Consider the following 23,250-nt stretch of genomic DNA (forward strand, 5'->3'; position numbering starts at 1 on the left):
CTGGAGACCTGGTGATTTCAGAATAGGTATAGAATCATTACCTGCTGGTTAACTGGAGAAAGTCTTCAGTCTTCCTGAGGCAGCTACACTTTTCTTAAAATACTAAGCATTTTAAAGTTTCAGCTCAATAATTAAATTAAGGAAAACATGTAGTTGAGTTTTAAAAATATACCTTAGATTTATGGTAACTAGGTTTTAAACATTTATCTTAATTAAAGGAGGAAAGTGGTTTAATTTGAAATATGCTGCTGAAATTTCAAGTAAGAAGTGAAAAGAGATACGTCTATTTGCTTTGGTACCATGGAGATTATTTATGACTTATGCTCTCAGGTTTGACATTGTGGAGAGGCCAAAATTAAAATGCGATTAGTTGACAGAATGAATGAGAGGTAAGAAAATAGAAGCAACCAAGACAGACACCTCTTATTTAATCCCTTCCATTTCTACCATAACTCTTGACTATGACAAGCTTTCTTTGATATGATGCTGGCAGAAATCAAACCACTGTATTTTTATGTTCAGGTTTCAATAGCATTTATTGTAATATTTTACTTTCATAAGAATGTCTCAAACACATTAAAACACTTAAATAATGTTGTAACGTTACAGCATTAGTATTTGTCAGTGAGCCAAAGGTTTTCTTCATGACACTTGACCCCTTATAATTGGAGGCATTTTCCATCATCCTTATAATTCTGATTGAATAAGTCTTAATGCTTTCTTCATGTTTTCTATCACTGAAATAAGAGGAAAAGTATATTGTGTTATTAATAAATGAAAGCATCAAGTGTTTTGGTCTATTTACCATAGGATCTGAAATTGGTCCATTTAAATTAATAGCTTTGAAAACATGGGAATTAATTAGTGATGTTAAAGAATATTGTGATAAAAATGTAAACTTAGGAATAATACCAGTCAGAACTGGTGGATCAAATTTCTTTACAATTTTGTCAGAGGAATTTTGAGGAATATCTATTTTCCTTTTTCTTTATTTTTGGCAGTACTGCAGTTTAAACTCAGAGCCTTGCTCTTGGTAGGCAGGCACTCTACCACTTGAGCCATACCCTCAATCCTTTGATTTCTTTTTAATCAGTTATTAAACTGATCTCATATTGCTGGATCTGCGAGGCATAGTTGTCTGTTAAATATCATTAAATATCATTCAATAGATTGACATTCTAAGTCTATACCTTCTTGCTTATAGGTATTAAAGAAAGGTAAAATTATTACATTTTTATCATTGGAGGAAGTCGATTTCTACGATTTCTGATACCAGGAGAATTGTTTATCTCTGTTATTGTTTGTGTCATTTTAATGTGTACTAGTTCTTTTTAGTGGTCTCAAAATTTATTGACCATAAGAATTCATAGGTATTGCTGTTAAAACAGAGATTGAGGTACCCCAGTGGGAGCTAGGAGTTTGCATTTTAAACACCACCAGCAGCCCCAGTGATTCTGGGTTGTGGATAACACTAATATTAGCTGTCATTGACCATTTTAATAGTCAGTGGCCAGCTATCACCACTGCCCAGGGTAACTTATGAATACTTACATACTGGCAAGTCTTGAGGTTCATATGTGTACAATCTATTAGAGTACCTTCCAGTTATATCAGCTCTGACCATGAGAGAAGGGTCTGCCAAGAAAGAAACCAAGACACTAAAATATTATTTAACATGTCAAGAGACTGCTGTATTAACATCAATACTAATAAAAAGTAATCATTATATATTGATAAAATTGGTAATCACGGGGAGCATACTGCTTAACCCTGGCCCATGATACTCCTTGGCCACATCCTCTGGCAGTGTGAACAGCCTTTGGGGAAGCTGGATATGACCTCCTATCCTGGGGCTGCAGCCTGGACCTCTTCAGTAATCCACTGGACCAAACTCTCCACTCCGGGGGAGATCAAATAGCCTTTGAGAGTCATTCTTGACAGCAACTAGTCTGAGCCATAAACATCTGAAAATCATTTTGTTTCTCTTATTCTAAAACAAATACCAAGCAAATTTATAAGCAAAATTAATTTTCATACATGTGAATTCATGGTAAATCAGCCTAGATTTTCCTCTTAGTTTGCCAATCTGTTAATCTAGTTTGGAGCACTGTACTGAAAGAGCATAGGGATATTGATTTAATAGCACAAGTTGCTTTTTAAAACTATTTTTTAAATTTACAAATAATGTAGTGAATCTTAACTATAGAACTAAGAGGAGCATGCTTTGATTGGGTTAGAATGACTTCTGCTTAAAAATAATAGTGCTTGAGCTAGCATTTCAGAACAAATAAAAGCAAGCGGGCTAAGATCCACCAGTTTTGTAATCTGATAAAATGAAACTACACACATACCAACAAACATGATTCTTGGCACATATTTCCCATCTGGTGACAAATTTTTATCAGTGGTCTCATGCTAGCAGCAGAAGAAAGAAATGAATGTTATTGGATTGTATTATTTTTAAGTTAGTATAAAATATTTTAAGTAAACTAGATTTTTAATATGTTGTGCATTTTGACTTTTTACAACTCTATGTAATATTGTATGTCAACCAATACTTAGCTTGGTGTGTTTTGAAAATAGGAAAAGAGGGGGCATTCAAATTTTCCATTAAATTTTGATATTAAGAAAACAACGAGTTCACGTACCATAAGATTCAGCATGATGAAATCATTCTGAGCCATTTCTTGTATTTCTTCATTTTGAGCAAATACCTTTTTTAGTGCTGTGAAAGAAAACAAAATGCCAGTTAGTTTTGAGTATCAAGACATCTTCACTATAACATAGCAAAATAAAGCTAGTATTTTGCATGCATTTGCATTAACAATTTGAGTGTAAAACAGTTCTCTTGCCTTTTGCCACTTAGTCCCTCATTGGGAAGCAGTGAGTGACAGAATTTGTCCATGGAGGCGTTAATAGATAATCACATTAACAAAGACACTAGTTCTATAGTTTCATGCAGCTCATCGACTCATTTGTTGAAACAACTTCCTTCAGTAAATTTTCCCACTTTGCCTTTTTTTTTGTGTGTGGGAAGAAGAGGGATATCACATTCCATAGGGCATGTAATAGATACATATTTAGTAGATTACTAATAATCATGGTAGTCTTTGAGCATCTTTGTAAAATGGTGGCACTCTGCAGTTGTCTTTTTTAAAATGGGATTTGCTGAGCACCTTCTTAACGACTCATATATTTTAGACATATAATAAAACCTCATGAGGTAAAATTACCTTGGCAGTATGGACAATCTTCCAAGTGATGAATAACCATCAGTGGCTTGTTACTAAACAAAGAAAGGGTGGAATTAGATAAGTGATTAACATTGAGTCAAAGTCCACTATGGGATTAAATGTAAAGTTTTGATACCTTAGATTAGACTTAAAAATCCAGGATTTATAAATCATAGCAATGGATCTATTGCAGTGCCATTCAATATGTGGCCCCAGAACTCTCTTGATGAATGAGTATTACCAAGAAGCATATTAGAAATGTAAATTCCTATGCTCCATCTCAGATTCACGCAATAAGAATTACTGGGTGTGGGGATCCTGGAACTGTAGTATAATAAATTTAGGAGACGATTTTTATGTACACTACAGAGTAATTAGATAAAAATCAATTATATCTCCAGACATCATGGGATATCTTTTCCAATGAATAGTTGGTACATGATTTCAAAAGAGTCAATTTTTTCATTTTGCTTTTTAAGTTTTTACAAAGTGGCTAGCACTATTCAACTATTTTCATGTCCTTTTATTCTAGTGCCAATCTACATTTTTCAAACAACCTAAATGAGAGTTCTCTGTCCATACGTTTTTGAAGGTTTGAACACAGGGCCCTGTGCTTGCTAGGCTTACACTCTACCACTTTAACAACATCCCAGCCTTTTTGAATTAATTATTTTTCAGATAGGGTCTTATGTTTTTTTGCCTGGGCCTAGCCTCAGACTTTGATCCTCCTACCTACTACTCCCAAATAGCTGGGATTACAGGTGTGAACCACCATGCCTGCTTGTTTTTTACATAGGTTCTTACTAACTTTTTGCCTGGGCTGGTCTCAAATCACAATCTTCCTATTTCTGCCTCTCAAATAGCTAACTTATTTCCTACTCTTCAGATTAAGAGAAAAATGAGAACATTAACTATAGCAAGGGACAAAGAATTATGATTCAGATATTGTTATTGTTTGTTCCCAAAGGTTTATGTGCTGGAAGCTTGGTCCCCAGTGTGGTGGTGTTGAGGTAGGAGAACCTTTATGGGTGAGCCCTAGTGGAAGGTAATTGGGTCCTGGGGGTTCCCTCAGGAATGTATTAATACTGTTGCATGGGAGTGGGTCCAGTCTCCTGGTCCTGTATTTGTTTGCATAGGAATATGTTGTAAGTGGCCTGGAACCTCTGAGTTCTCTTCTGTATGCACTCATGGCAAGTGATACCATCTGCCACTGGGGCTTCATCATTGCCAAGCCTGTGCTGGTGCCATGTTCTGGAACCTCCACAGCTGTGAGCTAAATGAACCTCTTTTCTTTACAATTACCCAGCTTAAGCTACTATTTTTAAATCTTTTTCTTTTTGATTATCATACATTAATAATACAAAGGGATTTCATTGTGATAATTCTATACGTGTTTATGGTGTACCTTGAACAAGTTTATCCTTTCCCCCACTTTAGTCCTTTTTCCCCTTTCTTTCTTTCCCACTCTCTTTGAAACAGTGTTTGGTGGGTTTCATTATGCTGTCTTCATATGTGTGTATGAAGCACACCTCCATCCTCTTCACCCCTCAGCATCATTTCCCTTCTCCCTCCTTCCTCCTGCTGATCACCCCAAGACAGTCCCCCATATACATTCCTGCCCCATCATCATTATCCTCCTGCTCATCATCTTAGGTCTAGGTTGTACAAATGGTGAGTGCTTATGATTTTTGGCTTTTTGAGCCTGGTTTATCCCACTCAGCATGATGATCTCCAGTCCATCCATTTTCCTGCAAATGACATGATTTCATTTTTCTTTATGGCTGAGTGATATTGCATATATATGTATATATAATATATCATATTTTCTTATCCATTCATTGGTTGTTGTACACCTTGGCTGATTCCACAATTTGGTTATTGTGAAGACAGCTGCAAATAAACTTGGGTATGCAGGTATCTCTATTGCGTGTTGATTCACACTCCTTCAGATATATGCCCAAGAGTAGTATGGCAGGGTCAGAAGGTAAGTGTACTTTTAGTTTTTGAGGAACCACCATAATGATTTCAATAGTGATTACACTAGTTTACATTCCCACCAACAGTGTATGAGGGTTCCTTTCTCCCACATCCTTGCCAGCATTTGTTGTTTGTTTTCTTCATGATTGCCAATCTGACTGGGGTGATTCATATTTCCTTTATGGTTAAGGATATTATTTATTATGTCATATATTGATTAGTCATTTGTGTTTCTTCTTCTGAGAACTGTCTATTCAATTCATTTGCCCATTTATTGGTTGGATTATTTGTTTATCTTTTGGCTCTTTGTATATTCTAGATATTAATCCCTTATCTGTTGAATAGCTGGCAAAGATTTTCTCCCACTCTGTGGGTTGTCTCTTGATTCTGGTAGCCATTTCTTTTGATATGCAGAAACATTACAATTTGATGCAGACTCAATTGTTAATTCTTAGCTTGAGTTAATTCTTTATAACAACACAGTGCAGACTAAGACAGGTACATAGGATGATTTTTAAAATGTATCTTTGATGCTGAGAAAATTGTGAGCATCAAAGGGGACAGATTCAGCATAAGTCTTTAAAAAACATCTAATGCAGGTAACTATACAAAATGCTGTGATTACATATGCCTGTGCTGTAGCCAAGATTTTTTTAGTCCCGATAAGTGTTAAATAGAAACTTTGAATTGTTAATAATTTTATTTAACCCTCAAACTTGGAATATAATTAAATTTGGATAAGAATAAGCCCTCTGACTTACCTTTTAAGATTTATAATATAGTTAGAAAGCTGCTATTTATCAACAGTGTCGAACTCATAGGTTTAAAAGAAAACAGACTTTAAGATCTGATAAAGTATAGGTTTTTAGAGGCAGGTCTAGAACTCAGACCTTCTAAGCATCAACCTATAATTTTTCTACTAGATAACTCACTTTCTGCTTGAGCTATGTGGGTGTGGGTGACATAGATACCTGAGACTAGGTCAGTGTAGGTGTGTGGGTCATTCTGTTTACATGAACTGCTACCATTCCCCTCAGCACCTACACAACAACTGGAAACAAGGACAGCAATGTTTAGGAAAAGAGACAGAAGTAACTCTTGGCAAACTAACTCTGGCATCAGATTTCTGGGCAGTTAGAGTGCAAGGGAAAATTTACCAGGAACATGAAAGACTCATTCTTCACAGTTCATCTGTGAATAGCTGTTTACACATTCCAGTCAAGACACTCTTCCATTTCATGAAAAGCACAGGAGTATTTTTTGGCAGAAGTTAAAGTAGCAATAGTTAAAAGAAGGTTCCAATTTTTTCTTTTTAGTTGGATCAGATAGAAAATATTTAAGGGTTTACAGCCATGTCGTCTCATTTGCAGCTAAATGATGCCATTACCACACAAAACACCCATAAAGGATGTATAAAAATGAGCATGGCTGTGTTACAGCAAAACTTTATTTATGGACACTAAAATTTGAATTTCATGAAATTTTTGCATTCCATAAATATCATTTTTTTCTTAAAATTTAAAAATATAAAAATTGTTCTTAGCTAGCACACCACATAAAAACAGGTGGTCCCTGATCTAAAAACCTCATAAACTCACACTTCATATTGTGAGAAACTAAGTCTGGGCAAAGAGTATCATTTGGTAGCTGTACTTTTGAGACTCTTTAAAATCAGAGGCTGCAAAGGCCTTGCTGCTTAGCATCATTTGGAGAGCTGTCTTTTCAAATGGTACATTTTTTCTTTTAAAATCAATTACAAATTTGGTTGGTTTAAAATAGGAAGTCAAAAAGGTAAAATTCTTCCTTCCACTGCTATCTTCCAAAAGTATGCAGTGTTGCTGCTTTGTATATGTTTTGTTCCAGAGATTTTCAGGTCATTATCTTGAACATGTATCTATGTTGCATTTATGCACATGCATGTCTGCATGTCTGTGCACATGTTTGGATATATATTACTTTCTTTTTAAGAAGCATAAAGCCAGAAGCAAAGGTGTACACCTGAAACACACCTATGAGGGAGACTAAGGTAGGCTAGCCTGGGCAACTTAGCAAGATCCCATCTCAAAAATAAATAAATAAATAAAACTACAAAGACTAGTACACAAAGATTGACACTTTATCTTAGCTATATTCCACTGTTCTTCTATATGGCACAGTGTTAAATGGATGCATTTTATCTAATTAATTCCCTTAACAATGGGTACTCAAATTGTTTCCAAGCTCCCATTTTTACATTGTTTCTGCACATTTTCATTTCTACAAGCATGTATTTGGTGAACAGACAATTATTTACTTACAATTTTGCACATGGGTATGTATATTTATGAAGGAATTTCCAGAAGTAGAATTTCTGGATGAAGGAGTGTGTACATTTATGTATTTTTCATAGAAGCTCTACCAATTTATATTCTCTCTGGTATTGTAAAAGGTAATGTCTTTATTTACTTTCAGAAAAATTGATTATTGTTTTTAAAAATTTTAATCTAATAGATGAAAGAGAAATTAACGTGTTTTTTCTAAAATAGTCAATCCTTCTCATATGTTTGAGTTATATACTGTTCTGTCCTGTGAAGTATCATATCTTTTGTCCATTTTTTCTATTGAGTTGAACTTTCTCTTATTAATTTTTAAGAATTTTTTTTTAGTAGAGAAATTCATCCTTGTGATATATTTGCAGTTCTCTGTTTCTCTCTCTCTGATACTCTCTGTCTCTCTCTCTCTCTCTCTCTCTCTCTCTCTCTGTGGTTTCTCTCTCTCTTTCTTGGCTTGTGGTAAGTTTTTAGTTATACAGAAAATGCATGTAATGGTAAGTATCAGTAGTTTATTGTGAGCCTTTTCTCTCCTTGGTCATAAGCCTGTCAGGCAGGACTGAGGTGGGACAAGGGGAGCCTCCAAGGTAAAAACTATAGTTTTATTTATGCATCAAGGCTCCTGTCTTGTGTCACCCTAATCTTAGTCCTCCCTTATTCTAAGAACTTAAATAAAATTTTTGCAATAGTGTCTTCTAGCACCTTAATTGTTTGATATGTATAATTAAATCTTGTAACCTGCTTGGTATAAATGTGTGAGATATAAACTTATTTATTTTTTCCCAGATGGCTGCTAACTACTCTCCAATCCTAATTGTTACACAATCTATGTCTCCTACCTCTGATTTAAAATAACACTTCATCATATAAAAATTCCTGTATTATCAGATTATTTAATTGATAAGAAAAATTGCGTATATTTATATGAAAGTTATTTCTATTTTTGGCATATAATATGTTGGGTTTCTTTTTCTTCTTTCTGTTTTTTGGTTTATTTATTCATTTATTCATATGTGCATACATTGTTTGGGCCATATCCTCTCCCTGCCCACCACTCCCTCACTTCCAGGCAGAAACCTGTTCTGCCCTCTTCTTCAATGTTGTTGAAGAGACAACATAAGCAATAATAAGAAAGACACAGCATTTTTGCTAGTTTGAGATAAGGATAGCTATACAGAGAGATTCCTAGCATTGCTTTCATGCACATGTGTATTACTACACAAATTGATTCATCTCTACCAGACCTCTTCATTATTTCCCAGTCATCTTCCCATAGTGGCCTCTGTCAGTTTAAGGTTACTATATTAGCTCCTTTACAGTGGGCACATCAAACACTTTCAAGTTTGGGGTTTCCTACCTTTCCCTATTCCTCCTGTATGTGTTCTTCCCTTAGCGTGTGACCCGTGTCCAATAATATCACTGCATATGAGGGAGAACACGATTTTTGGTCTTCTGAGCCTGGCTGACTTCGCTTAAGATGATGTTCTCCAGTTCCATCCATTTACTTGTGAATGACAAGATTTCATTCTTCTTCATGGCTGAGTAAAATTCCACTGTGTATAAATATCACATTTTCTTAATCCATTCGTCAGTAGTGGAGCATTTTGGCTGTTTCCATAACTTGACTATTGCGAATAGCACTGCAGTAAACATGGGTATATAGGTGCCTCTGGAGTAACCAGAGTCTCATTCCTTTGGGTATATCCCTAGGAGTGGGACTGCTGAATCACATGGCAGATTTATGTTTAGTTTTTTAGGAAGCCTCTATATTGTTTTCCATAATGGTTGTATTAGCTTACATTTCTACCAGAAGTGTATGAGGGTTCCTTTTTCCCCACATCTTTGCCAACATTTGTTGTTGGTGGTGTTTTTGATGATAGCTATTCTAATGAGGTGGGGTGAAATCTTAGTGTGGTCTTGATTTGCATTTCCTTTACGGCCAGAGATGGTGAGCATTTTTTCATGTGTTTATTGACCATTTGGACTTCTTCTTTTGAAAAAGTTCTGTTTAGTTCAGTTGTCCATTTCTTTATTGGTTCATTGATTTGAGGGGAGTTTAGTATTTTGAGTTCCCTATATATTCTGGTTATCATTTCTTTGTCTGATGTATAGCTAGCAAATATTTTCCCTCACTCTGTGGGTGGTCTCTTCAGTTTAGAGACCATTTCTTTTGTTGTGCAGAAGCCTTTTAATTTCATGTAGTCCCATTTGTTCATTCTTTCTCTTAAGTTGCTGAGCTGCTGGGGTTCTATTGAGGAAGTCCTTGCCTATACCTATTGCTTCCAGAATATTCCCTGCTCTTTCCTGTAATAACTTCAGAGTTTCAGGTCTGATATTAAGGTCCTTGATCCATTTTGAGTTGATACTAGTACAGGGTGATAGGCATGGTTCTAGTTTTAGTTTTCTGAAGGCAGATAGCCACTTTTCCCAGCTACATTTGTGGAAGAGGCTGTCTTTTCTCCATCGTATGTTTTTGGCACCTTATGACATATAATATGTTGTTTTGATTTACAATATCAAGCTTTTAAACATATGCACTCAAAACCTTCTCTCAGCAATTTTCAAGTGTATATTACTGTTAACTATTGTCACCATTGGGTATAATACCTCTCTTGAATGTATTCTTCTTGTCTAGTTGAAATTTTGTGTCCTTGATAAATATCTCCCCTGCTTCTTCCCACTCCCAGTCACTGGTACCCAAGATTTTACCTTTTTTTCTCTGTGTTTGACCTTTTTAGATTCCACATACAAGTAAGATCATGGAGTATTTGTCTACCTGTGCTTAGATTATTTTTAAAAACACAAAATCCTCCATATTCATCCATGTTGTCACAAATTACAGGATTTCATTTTTTTTAATACTGAAAATATTCTATGGTGTATATGTATATTTTCTTTATTTATTGATAGACACTCAATATTGGTTCTATATTTTGGCTATCATGAGTTATGCTGAAGTAAACCCAGGATTATGGATATCTCTTACATATTTTGATTTCATTTCCTTTGGCTATATTCCCAAAAGTAAGATCATGGGATCATAGGTAGTTCTATTTTCAATGTCTTAAGGAACACTCATCCTGTTTTCCATAATGACTATACCAAGCCATTTTCCCAGCAATCATATACAAAGGTCTCCTTTTCCCTACATCCTTGGCAGTACTTCTTACTTTTAATCTTTTTAACAATACCCAGTCTAAAGGTTTGAGGTGATATTAAAACCATAAATCATTGTTGCTTTTATTTGCATTTTCCTTATGACAACTGACACTGAAAATTTTTTCATAAATGTATTGGTCATTTATGTGAATTTACATATTCACCACCTCAAATACTTGCCATTTCTTAGAAGTGAGAATATTTTAAACCTTCTCTTTTAGCTATTTTGAAATATATTATCATTATCATTATTAACTGTAGTCACATTTGCTGTGCAATAGAACTTCAGAACTTATTCCTCCTCTCCGACTGTAGCTTTGTACAAGTTGCCCAGCATCTGTCCTTTTCCATCTAACTTCCTAGGCCGCTTCAGCTTCTGGTAACCACCATTCTACTCTCTATTTCAATAAATTCAGGTTTTTTAGATTCCATGTATAGGTGAGATCATATGGCATTTGTCTCTACCTGCCTGGTTTAGTTCACCTAATGAAATCTTCTAGGCTCATCCATATTGTTGGAAATAATATTTCCCACTTAAAAAAATACCTTTCCATTTCTTTGAATTCTCTTCAAGTTCCTTCATCTATATTTTATAGTCTTCAGTGCATAGATAGTTCACCTCCTTGAGTGCTTATTTAGAGGTTCTAACAGGAGAGCACAGCTACTCACATATCTTTGGCCAAAGAACAGTGCTCCTCTACCGGGAAGGTTATCTTCTTCCACTACAGATAGCTTTAGGAGAGACACATATGGAATGGTGAGGAAGGAAGGGGACACCTGTCTAGTCAGCCATATTAGCTGAATCAAACCTGTTGATCATTTGGGATGGATGACAGTTGACCCAGCCAGACCACCCTCACATTCAGCTCACCTCTTTGGTCAAATTTATTCCTAAGGTTTTTTTGGGAGGGGTTGGGTAGGAAATAGTTGTTGCCAATGGAATTGTTTTCTTATTTGGTTAGTTCATGGTTGAGTATGGAAACACTGTTGATTTATGTTGGTTTTGTATCCTGATACTTTACTGAATTCATTTATTAGTTCTTACAGTGTTTGGTGGAGTCTTTAGGGTTTTCTATCTTTTTTTTATTAATTTGTTCACATGTGCATACATTGTTTGGGTCATTTCTCCCCCCTTCCCCCTCTCTTCTATCATGTTTTATACCAACAGAACAACTTAACTTTTCCTTTCTTATTTAGCTGTCTTTACCTTTTTCTCTTGCTTAATTACTGGAAGTAAGAACTTCCAGTAATACCATGTTGAACAGAAGTGGTGAGAGTGGACATGCTTGTCTTCTTCCTGGTCTTGCATGAAAAACTTTCACCTTTTCACTACCAAACATGTTAGCTCTGGAGTCATCATATGGACTTCATTGTGTTGAGATACATTCCTTCTATATTTAATTTGTTGAGTTTTTAAATTATGAATTTTCTCAGATACTTTTCTGTATGTATTGACATGGTCATATGGTTTTTGTCCTTCATTTTGTTAATATGATGTATCACATTGACTGATTTGCATATACTAAATTATCTAAGCACCCCATGGATAAGTGCCACTTTGATCATGGTAAATGATTCTTTTAATGTGCTGTTGAATTCACTTTGCTAGTGGTTTTTTTGAGGATTTTTGTGTATGTGTTCACCTCAGATATTGACTTGAAATTTTCTTTCTTTTCTTGTAGTGCTCTTGTCTGACTTTGTACCAGGTTAATGATGACCTTGGTAAATGGCTTTAGAAATACTATCTCTTTTTTTAGTGTTTTGGATAAGTTTGAGAGTTGACATTGATTCCTGTTTAAAAGTATAGTAGAATTCATCAGTGAAACCATCAGATATTGGACTTCCCTTTGATGGGAGATTTTTAAAAATTTTCTGAATAAAATCATTCATCTATTCAAATTTTTGATTTCTTTGTAATTCAGTCTGGTAGGCTTTTGCGTATGTAGAAATTTATCTGCCTCATCTAGGTTACCAAATTTGTTAGATACAATTGCTCATAGTAGGTTTTTTGTATTTCTGTGACATCCATTGTAATATACCCCTTTTCATTTCTGATTTTATTTACTTATTTGACTCTTTTCCCTTTTTCATAGTTGGTCACCCTAATACTTTGTTGATTTTGTTTATTTTGTCACACACACACACAAAAAAACCCGCTCTTGCTTCCACTGGTCTTTTCTAGTGTTTTTCTAGTTTCTTTTTCACTTATGTCTGCTCGGAGTTTTATTATTCCCTTCTTATTATTAATTTTGGTCTTAGCTGGTTTTTGTTTTTCTAGTTCTTTAAAGCATAATATTACGTTGTTTATTTGAGATTTTCTTCTTTCTTAATAGAGACATTTATTGCTATAATCTTTCCCTAGAACTGCTTTTGCAGAGTTACATACATTTCAGTGTGTTATATTTGCCTCAAGATATTTTTAATTTTCCTTTTTAATTTCTTTTTTGACTCCTTGGTTATTTATGAACACATTATTTACTTTCTGTATATTTGGGGAGTTTCTGAAATTCTTCCTGTTGATTTCTAGCTTTATACTACTATCATCAGAAAAGATCTTCTGAAAATTTTTAAGACTTCTTTTGTGCCCTAACATGATCTATCCTGGAGAATGTTCCATGTGCACTTGAGAAAAAAAAATGTATCTTCTGTTGTTATTGGGTGAAAATGTTCTGCATGTGTCTGTTAGATCCATTCAGTCTAACGTGACGTTTAAGTCCAATGTTTCTTTATTGATTTTTCTGTCTGAGTAATCTACCTATGGCTAAAATTGGGGTATTGGAAGTTTCCTACTATTATGATATTAGGATCTTTCTCTCTCTTCAGATCTAGTGTATATATATATATATATATATATATATATATATATATCACATCTTTCCCCAACATTTCATATCTTCTTCTTTCCATCTGTATCTTTTGATTGGAGATCTTACATTCAATCATATTAATCCCATATTCTTCATTTTATTCTATTCATTTACCAGTAGCATACTATTTTAGTACAACTTTAAAAATATTTAATACAAATTAAGGTCTGATTTCTACTGATTTCTTTCTAGATGTCTATTTTTCCATTTTTTTCATATCTATTTTTTCACTTCAATTTAAGAATCATCTTTTAAAAAGTTCTTGAGGAAAGTTATTTAAGTTCTTTTGAATGTAGAGAGAATAGCCATTTATGATGTTAAATCTCTCCGTCCAAGAATACAATAATTCTTCCCATTGGTTTATAATTTTTTTCTCATGTAGTGCATTTAGGTTCATTTAGTTTTTGTACAGTTTCTGTCAAATTCATTCTGGGGTATCTTAACTATTTGGTTGCCATTTAAAATGACATTTGAATGTGATTTTCTGTATGTAAGTGCTATTGACTTCTATATGTGAATTTATTCTCATGTAACCTGAGTTTTCATAACTAAGCTCTACATATTTCTTTTGTTGGTTACCATTAGTTTTTCATGTATACAACCATCATGTGCAAATAAAGGTACTTGTCCCTTTCCCTTTCCAAGTTTTGTACTTTTACTCTTTTTCACACAATTTCTCTGGTTTACACCTCCAGGACAATGCTAATAGTTGTGTTGATTATAGACATCCTTGTCTTGTTCAAACTTCTATTTGCTTTCCCATAAGCATGACGTTGGCCTATTTTTTTTTTTCTGGAATGGATATTTCCTTATTAGGTTCAATTTAAATACATTAATATTTTTAAATGCAAGTTTTCAAAAAATTCAAGCATAGATGTTATATTATATGTTATATATTAGCATTTATAGAGGTAAATATATGGATTGTCTCTTTATAAATATTAAATTATTTTAATTAATAAATGTGTTACTCTTTAATCATCCTGGAATTTCCAGACTAAACCTCATTTTGTCAGGGCATGGTCTTTAAGTGTTTTACTGGCCATATTTTGATGATATACTGTTTGTTCCATTCATATCTAGAAATGGGATTATTTTCTACATTTCTTTTTTGTAATATTTTCCAGTTTTGAGAGTGTTTAACTCAATTCTCATTTAATTTGGAATATTCTTTTTAAAAGAGTATCAGAATTGAATGTTCTTTAGATATTTAATAAACTTTTGCAGAAATTTAGAAAAAAATATGATTCTTTCAAAGATTTAGTAGGTTTTTTTCCCCTTTCTTTTTTGTAGCATTAGAGTTTGAACACGGGGCTGGTGCATACTAAGCAAGTACTCTACCACTGAGCTAAATCTCAAGTCTAAGATTTAGTAACTTTTTAAATATAAAAATCATGTCACTTTGGGGCTTTGATCCTGTAACAGTGGCTGGCACACATCAGTGGACACTAAATGACTACTTGACTGATTTTGATGATGAATTTTAAAGAAAGCTCTCCTACTTGATCTGTTGATTAGACAAGCTGGAAGACTTGTGCTATAAGCAAATTTCCTGCTTAAGTCTGTACTAATAAGTGGTGATGCTATTTTATATTTATATCTTATATTCAAAAGCTATCTTAGGTAATGAAGAAATTAATACAAAGATATTTTGAGCTAATTTAAAATTTAAAAACCTCATTCTTTTTTTTTCAAACACATAGTAAGTATTTATTGAAAATTGCCTCAGGACTAGTTATTGGTTTTGTTGTTTTTATTTTTGTGCTGAGGCTATGTTGTAGCATTTACAAAAGAAAAAAATTCTAATAGCAACTATTAGTCCAAGCAGCATACAACAGCAAAGCAAATACCTAAGACATCATTTCAAAGGCTGACAAGCCCGTTTTGGATTCTTCTATGAGACATCTATATGATCTGTTAAAATTAACTGAGAAGTATTTTACCTTTTTTGAGCATAAAAGAGACCTTCTTCATAAGTTTGTACCCAAGTGATGTCATCTCCCCATCCTGAAATAGAAGAGAGAAATCAGAGCATTAATCCAGGACCACAGAAAAGCTCTGAAATGGGTATCTGACATGCAGATGTCTATCTATAAATGTTTAACTAAGCTATCAAGCCCTGAGCTGACTTAGGGTGTAAAGGATATTCACTTACACTAGTGCCCTCTCAGATTGTCATTTGCAGGATTTGGGACTATGATTCAAACCTGAAAGCCCGTGGCCTTGAACCCAGTAAATACTTAATAAATATCATTATGATTAATGGTGACTGAAAGACATCTTTGGATCATGCAGAAGCTCTGGCTTTCAGAATATGCACAAAGCTTTGTGTACTCTTTGTAAAGCTGTCAGGAATCCTTTGGACATCACTGCAGTCCATTCTTTGCATCCTGAGTGCCAAGAGATGCTGACTTCTTCTAAGGCAGTACATACTGTGGGAAATGGGAATTCCAGGTTTTCCTTTGAGTTCTTACTTGGAAAAAATTCTGGTGTGGGAATTTCATCATAGTACAACACAGGTGCTTTTGGAGACATCCAGAGTAGAAGAGAAAATAGACAATGAGAACTCATTAGCTATAAAGAAGAGATGTAAGTACTTGGGAATGTGTCTTGGAGATGAAGGAAAAAGACCATCCAGAAGTAGAATGCACAAGACACTCAGAAATATTGTGGATTATTTTTAGAAATTAGCTCAGACTATGAATGAGAAAGATTGAATTAATGTGAAAGTAGAAATTTTAGAGGCCCGTTTGGAGCCAGGTTTTCACTTCATTTTAAATATTGGCAGGCTGCAGTTTCTGGTTTTGATATCATGGAGAAATGATAGTGAGGAACATGAAGTAGCATTATGAAATAAGACAAACATATCTCCATTATTTTTGCTGTTTGTTTTGTATTCTTTATTTGTTCTTTGATAACAACTATATTGAAATATAATTACCACACCAACAAAGCTTACCCATTGAAAGTGTACATCATTTTAGTATATTCCGAGAGTGATGCAAACATCACTGCAATCAATTTTAGAACATTTCATCACCTCAAATTAAACCCTGCATTCTTTAGTTATCACCTGCCCCTATTCTCCCCAACTCCTCCAATTCTAAGAAACTCCTAATCTATTTTCTGCCTCTACAGTTCACTTATTTAGGACATTTCATATAAATGGAGTCATATAGTATGTGGTCTTTTATGACAAAATTCTTTCACTTAGCATAATGTTTTCAAGGTTCATCCATGTTGGGTCGTGTGTTAATACTTAATTCCTTCTTTATGGTTGAATATTATCCCACAGTATAGATATACCACATTTCATTTATCAGTTGAAGGACATTTGGGTTGTTTTCACTTTTTGGCTTTTATAAACAATGATGTCATGAACATATGTGTACAAGTTTGTGAGTGGATATGTTTTTATTTCACTTGGAAATCTACCTAGGAGTGGAACTGCTGAGTCAAATGGCAACTGTTTAACTTTTTGAGGAACTGCCAGATTGTTTTCTAAAGTGGCTGCACTATTATTTTAAAGTAACAGTTTTTCATTGGTATGATATCTTCACACCACAGTTTGCTTTAAATAAAGGTTATTTTAGAAACAGCAAGTGAGATTAGCGTCTGCTTAATTTTAGATCTTCTGTTGCAAATATCAACTTAGTTCCACAAACATTAAAGTATCATCTGCCCTATATCTTACTCTATTAGATACTGAGATTGCAAAGGCACATAATATAACTCCTACTCTCAAGAATACTCACTACCCTTAAGGGAGGTATATTGTATTATACTGACTTTTATACAATCTATCTCATAATCACAATAGACCCAAGGCAGTACAGAGCTTAAACTCTCTTTAAGGTGTGGGTTTATGACTATAATTTTGCTGCAGCCTTAGGTACGCTTTCTTGTCTTTTAAGATTTGTTTGTTCATTTAACATGTATTTGTTGAACATCTACCGCATGCCAGGCACTGGACTGGCTCGTGGTAGTTCTTTGTATTCAAAAGAAGTTAGGAATTTTTTTGGTCATTGTGAGTTTCTTGACTCATCTACTACTATTTCCCCATTAATCTTCCTTTTTCACCTTACCATTCTCTCTCCTTAACTGCTTGGTAATGACCTCTGCCATAAAGGGCTACATATGCTTCCCTACACATGTTACTCAAACTCTTTTCTCTTTCCCTGCCTTTAATCCTCATTCATTCAGAGCCTCATTCTTTCTGTAATTTCCTACATTGCAATAAGTAGTAAAAAGCTTGCTCAACTATAAACCAGTTCTCAACAATGGGATTCTCAGCTAATACCAGTCATCTTCTTTATTTAAATAAATCCTTAATAATTAAAATAACAGAACCATTAGGTTATTTAAAATATGCCATATACTTTCGAATTGGTTTTTACAGAATTTGCTAAATGTTTTAAATAGGCATTAAAAAGCAGGCACACAGAATACTGATGCTGCTTAACTCAGTCATGAAAGGTTTTTAGGGCAATGAGTAGATTAGTCTTTGATACTTTGTTATTGAGCTCATTGCTTTAAAACCATTATGCTTATGTAGAAAGCTATTTGATAAGTTATATCTAGGAAAATATTTTCATGTTTTAATATTTCTTTTGGAAAATACATACTGCTTTCCTAGATATATAGTTTTGTGATTCATAAACTGAAGTTGAATTAATTAATGTAAGTAAATAATGATGGACACTTAGCTGTTACTCAATACATCTGTTAAGAAATGAGTGAACTTAGAAAGTAACTCAGTGTTTTGGAATTTAGAATTATACTTTAGCTGGTCTCAATTGTTTGCTCTATTCACATTACCATTCCATAGAGTGGTCAAATGCTTTGTGTTTATACTCATAATTTTGAATTAACCATGTGGCAATAAGCAATTCAGTTCCTATTTCTGTTATCTGGAAATACAGGAACCAATTCTGACAGTAAGTACAAAATAGAAATATTTTTTAAACCTATAGCCAATAGAAAATCTAGATTATGGTATCTAAAACTACATAACTGTTTTCCAGCATCATAGCAAGGTCTTGATTCGCCAAAATGATCAGGAGTTGGGATAAAGTGCTAAGTTCTAGGTAGCCTCGCATAAAATCATTCCAAATTCCAATTTCTTGTCTTAATAAATAAAAGACTGCAGAATCTTAGATTTCGTTTAAGAAACCACTATGACATATCAATCAATGATCATTTTCTAGGACTCTGATTACCAAAATTATAGATATCAAATCAGTTCTCCACTATTTCTGCAAAAAAATGCAGTAAATTGTTACTTATTTGATTTGTTTGATTCACTGTCTAAACCAACTAATCCCTTCAAACAACTAATCCCTTCAAAATAAAAGTGTTTTGTTTTTGTTTTTAGAAAAAGTTTCTTTGAAGTCATATTTAACAAACATTTTCCAGTTCATTATTTGCTTTATAACTAAACTTTGGATGAAGATACTCAGTATTTAAAATGGATTCCAAATGACTATGTTTAGAAAATAAAATGAATTACAATACCTCTGGAGAGTGTCTGAGGACGTTTCTTTTCCTTTTTAATTGCCATGGCAAGGTTGGAAGGAACTGTGATAAGTAAGAGGCAGAGGGCCAAAGCTGAGTGTGACATCCTGTCTTCTAGAAACTCCCTCAAAGCAGCTAGATAACAGAAAATAATTTTCAGAATAGAGTAGATTCCTTTAGGTTGTCATTAAAAGACATTTACTAAGAGCTGGATAAAACTTGTGCTGACAGATTGTTCTTTGATCTCACATAGGATAACCACCTAGAACTTCTAAAAATTCAATCAATTTAGTAAATGTTCAGTGTTGAAGAGTTACGTTCTGGGCATCCTAGTCATAGTTTGATGTATTTGAAAAAGAATAGAATCAAGGTACACAGTGCTGCTTCTGAACCACACTGTAGTCTCCACAGCCCCACAAAGGAACTCAAACAAGATCACATTTGCTAATCATCTTGAAATGGGTAAATATTAGCACCAAGAAATATTCTTTGCCTTTTCATTCTTCTGGTCCTTATAGCTTAAAACATTTGAATTCTATAATAAAACGAAATAGCCACGAACAAATACTGCTTAAAACAGAAACCAGAGGCAAAGGAGAATATTGAGGAGTCTTGTATTTCAGTGCCTCTATAGTCACACCTCATTCTGTCAGCAGTTACTCAGCTTTTTGTTCTTTAGATTATAACTCAGTTTTTTTTAAAGATCAAATATTGTCATATTGTTATAAATTAACCATACATACAAGAGTAGAAAGAAATGTACAGATACCTTTCACATTTATTTAAAGTTTCTTTAAAGCATTTTTCCTGTTGACTTGTGTTATTTAGTAGTGATTTTCTCCACCAAAATAATGAAATTACCTCACCAAAATGTTGTGAATGGTTCTTTGTTGATTCTGCTCAAGCGTGGAAGTTAGTGTACTCAGATGAGTAAGACACAATGACCAATGACTTGGCATTGGTAAAATGCTTGGCAATTGTTATATCCTAGTTAATGTGAAGTAGCAGCTGTAGTCATGGAGGACAGCAGTAACTTGGTGTTGAAGTTGGTAGATTCTAGGTTTCTCTAGACATTTTCTCATCCTTCTCAGTCTAGTGTTTTCTACTTTTCAGTGATGTGTACCTTCAGTCCCTCTCTGAATTGAAAAGGTTTGCTAGCCCAGGTTAGCCTTATTTCCATTATTTCCTCTCCTAATCTGCCATAGAACTATTTATTACGTTCCTTGTGTTCAGTTACTAAAAAACCTGTTAAACAGTAACCATGGTGTCTGATAAGGATTTCAATTTAAGTTCCCATAACTTACTAAACCATAAAACATTTCAGAGTGTCATCTCGTACCTTAAGTTCTGGTCATCTTATACTTGAGAGACTGAATCAAAGAAAAGGTAAATTTTTAAGAAGCAGGGGAGGGTGATAAGAAAGTGATAAAGGGGGTAAATTTGATCAAAGCACCTTATATGCATCCATGAAAATATCACAATGAAACTCCTTTGTACAATTATTATATGCTAATAAAAAAGAGAAACAAAATAAAGGATAGATTTTAGTTGAGAATGCAACAGTTGAAACTGGGAAGGGCAGACTTGGGTTGAAAGTTGTGGTGGAGAGAACTAAGTACCATTTAAGACAGAGTCTTAACCTGAATCCTACAAGCTCTCTGAATGAGCTTCAAGAGGCTCAAAAATGCTGATATTATAAAATTTTGTGACCTTCTGTTTATTTTCCTTGAGAAGAGGCTCCAAAATTGCCTTTAGATTCTTCTAGAATCTTGAACATAGAGAACAGTTAGAAAATGTGGAGAAAGCATGAGAAGGGTTCTCTGTGTTAGGGACAGAGATAAGCAGGTAGAATCTACATTAAGAAAAGAGACAGGAAAGCTTTATCATTTTTTTTCTTTTTGCTATTTTAATGCTGCCAATGTTAGAGTTGAGTGGTTACCGAATTATTTTTAATTTCATGTATTGTTGTCAAGTACTTTCTACTTTCAAAATCAAAATCTTGAGTTGCTATTTTACATTGTTTGATAAAATACAAAATAGATACTAACTACATTCCATGACAAAGCAATACAACTTGAGTACTGTTGGTTTTGGATGAACACTGTGTTCCTTGCTAAAATAGGGTATGTCTTGCTGCTGGTCTTTTACCACTAGTTGCTGAAAGGTTAAGCTACATGGGACACACACTTTGGTGTACTTGAGAAACCCATAACCAAATGTCAGGAATTAGGTTTTAATAAACATTGGTCAATTAGCATTTTCTGATACTAGGATTTTACTTTTCAAAAGTAATTAAGCCATGTACTTAAATATTATATTAAACATTTCTATATTTTAAAATAAGGCAAAAACTTAAAAGAATCTAAGGAACAATGATTTGTTACTTCTAGAATAATTTTAAGAGACTTTTTTGGCCAATTCCATTTTGTTCTACTATAATTAATATAAATAGAGAATAAATCGATGAAACTAGCATAGGAAATCCAGATCAGTAGCAGAAGAAAAATACAGTTCCATTTTACTTTCCCCATCTTTTACAGAGAGCCTCAGTTTTAAATAGCAAAATTGGTCATTTAAATACAGCAATGGATTCAGTAATCTGGAAACCTTGCTTGCTTACCTGAACTGGCGAGTGCTGTTGTTGGAAGTGTACTCTGGATGTTTCTGGTTACAAAGGGGTGTGGATTCAGAGACAACACATGCACCTGACCTACAACCCCACCTGCTTAGAGACAAGGGCGTAGTTACCTGAAAACTTACAATAATAGGCTTGTTTGAAAAACTCTTTCTTTCCAGAAGTACTAGTGCTTCTCACAGTGAAAAAGCTCTTCTTTCTCTAAATTAAGATGGAATGTTCTCATAAAACGACACCAATGACCATCTTTGTGTTTCATTTTCCTCTACCTTTCACCTTCCACAGTAATTGGATATTTGGCTGGATTTCAGCACCACAGGAAAAAAAGAAAGAAAAGAGAAAAGGGAAAGAATGTAGAAGCTGTGTGTGCCATTGTTCTCTATGGGAGTTCTGTGAGACTTGTGCAAATAGAAATTCCTAAGGGTTATTCTGTTACAGGAATATAATTAATAGCTAAAAGGATAAGACCCTTCTTTCTTTCTTTCTTTTTGAGAAAGAGAGAAGGAAATAAAAGTGTGGTTCTAAAATTCGATAGTTTCATGATTTTATTATTCCTTATACTCTTTTTATAAAAAGTCTTTATCTTACTGTGTAAAAAAACAGGAAAACAGGCAAATAAGGTAATTTTATTTAGATTTATCTAATAGTTAGATTCTGGTTAATTAAATTAAAATGATCTAAATCAGGGGTCAACAAATATGGGTTGATTTGTTTTTGTACAGCCCAAAAGCCAAGAATAGACTACATTTTTAAATGGTTGGGGGGAGGGGAATCAAAGGTAGAGTCATATTTTGGGATACAGAAATTTAAATTTCAGTGTGCAGCAAGTTCTTTCCTTATTATTATCTCATTTTGCATTGCAAAGCAAAATCTTGTATATGTGACAGGAACCGTATGGTCCATGAAGCCTAAAATGTTTACTAACACCCTTTACAGAAAAAGTTTTCTGATCTGTAATCCAAGGATTGTTCATAAATCCCTCCCTCTCTCCCTCCCCCCCTTCCTTCCTTCCTTCCAGACTTCCTGCCTTCCTTCCTGCCTTTTTTATTTTCTCTATATTAAAAATTTTGAGTATATTAACAAATGCAGTTCTAAACAATGGGTGTGATGGGTTTTTTTGCTCCCAACATTAAAGGAAATGTGCTTCTAGTATTTTAACTTTAAATATAGTGTCAGATTTGGTTCATAATGTTAAGAAAGCAGCCATCATTCCTATAGTGCATCTCTTAAAAAGCAGAAATGGATTGTGTTTATAAAGATAGATGTAGGGATTTTCAAGTTTGATAGAGTGTTATAATTTTTCTAAATGACTCTGTGATTTGAAAGAAACTTCAGATATCCCAGCTGTATTCTTCTGTTATTTTACCACTGATTTGTGACCTAGTTTAAATGTGCTTTCTCTCTTGAATAGAATTGTCAAAGGTAACCTTCCCAGGAACAATGCTATAAAAATGGAATCCTTCCAACTGAAGGCTAATAAACTGGACCTGTAATTTTTATTTTAAATTCAATATTTATAAAATAAAGAAATAGTTGGACAGTGATTCCTAAATTTC

The 23,250-nt window shown here is 34.0% G+C and overlaps 1 protein-coding gene across 1 annotated transcript; it reads right to left on the reverse strand.

Annotated features, from left to right (window-relative positions):
- Positions 1-515: 515 nt before the first annotated feature.
- Positions 516-21,818, reverse strand: Agr3 (anterior gradient 3, protein disulphide isomerase family member). Its single transcript, XM_020181285.2, has 8 exons — positions 21,680-21,818; positions 19,060-19,194; positions 15,489-15,552; positions 3,234-3,286; positions 2,649-2,725; positions 2,352-2,415; positions 1,552-1,635; positions 516-737 (listed from the first exon to the last, which is right to left on the reverse strand). Exons 2-8 carry the CDS (start codon positions 19,163-19,165, stop codon positions 688-690), a joined length of 498 nt encoding a protein of 165 aa, XP_020036874.2. The 5' UTR covers positions 19,166-19,194; positions 21,680-21,818; the 3' UTR covers positions 516-687.
- Positions 21,819-23,250: the final 1,432 nt, after the last annotated feature.

The sequence above is a fragment of the Castor canadensis genome, chromosome 2 (genome assembly GCF_047511655.1).
Source record: "Castor canadensis chromosome 2, mCasCan1.hap1v2, whole genome shotgun sequence".
Taxonomy (NCBI): Eukaryota; Metazoa; Chordata; class Mammalia; order Rodentia; family Castoridae; genus Castor; species Castor canadensis.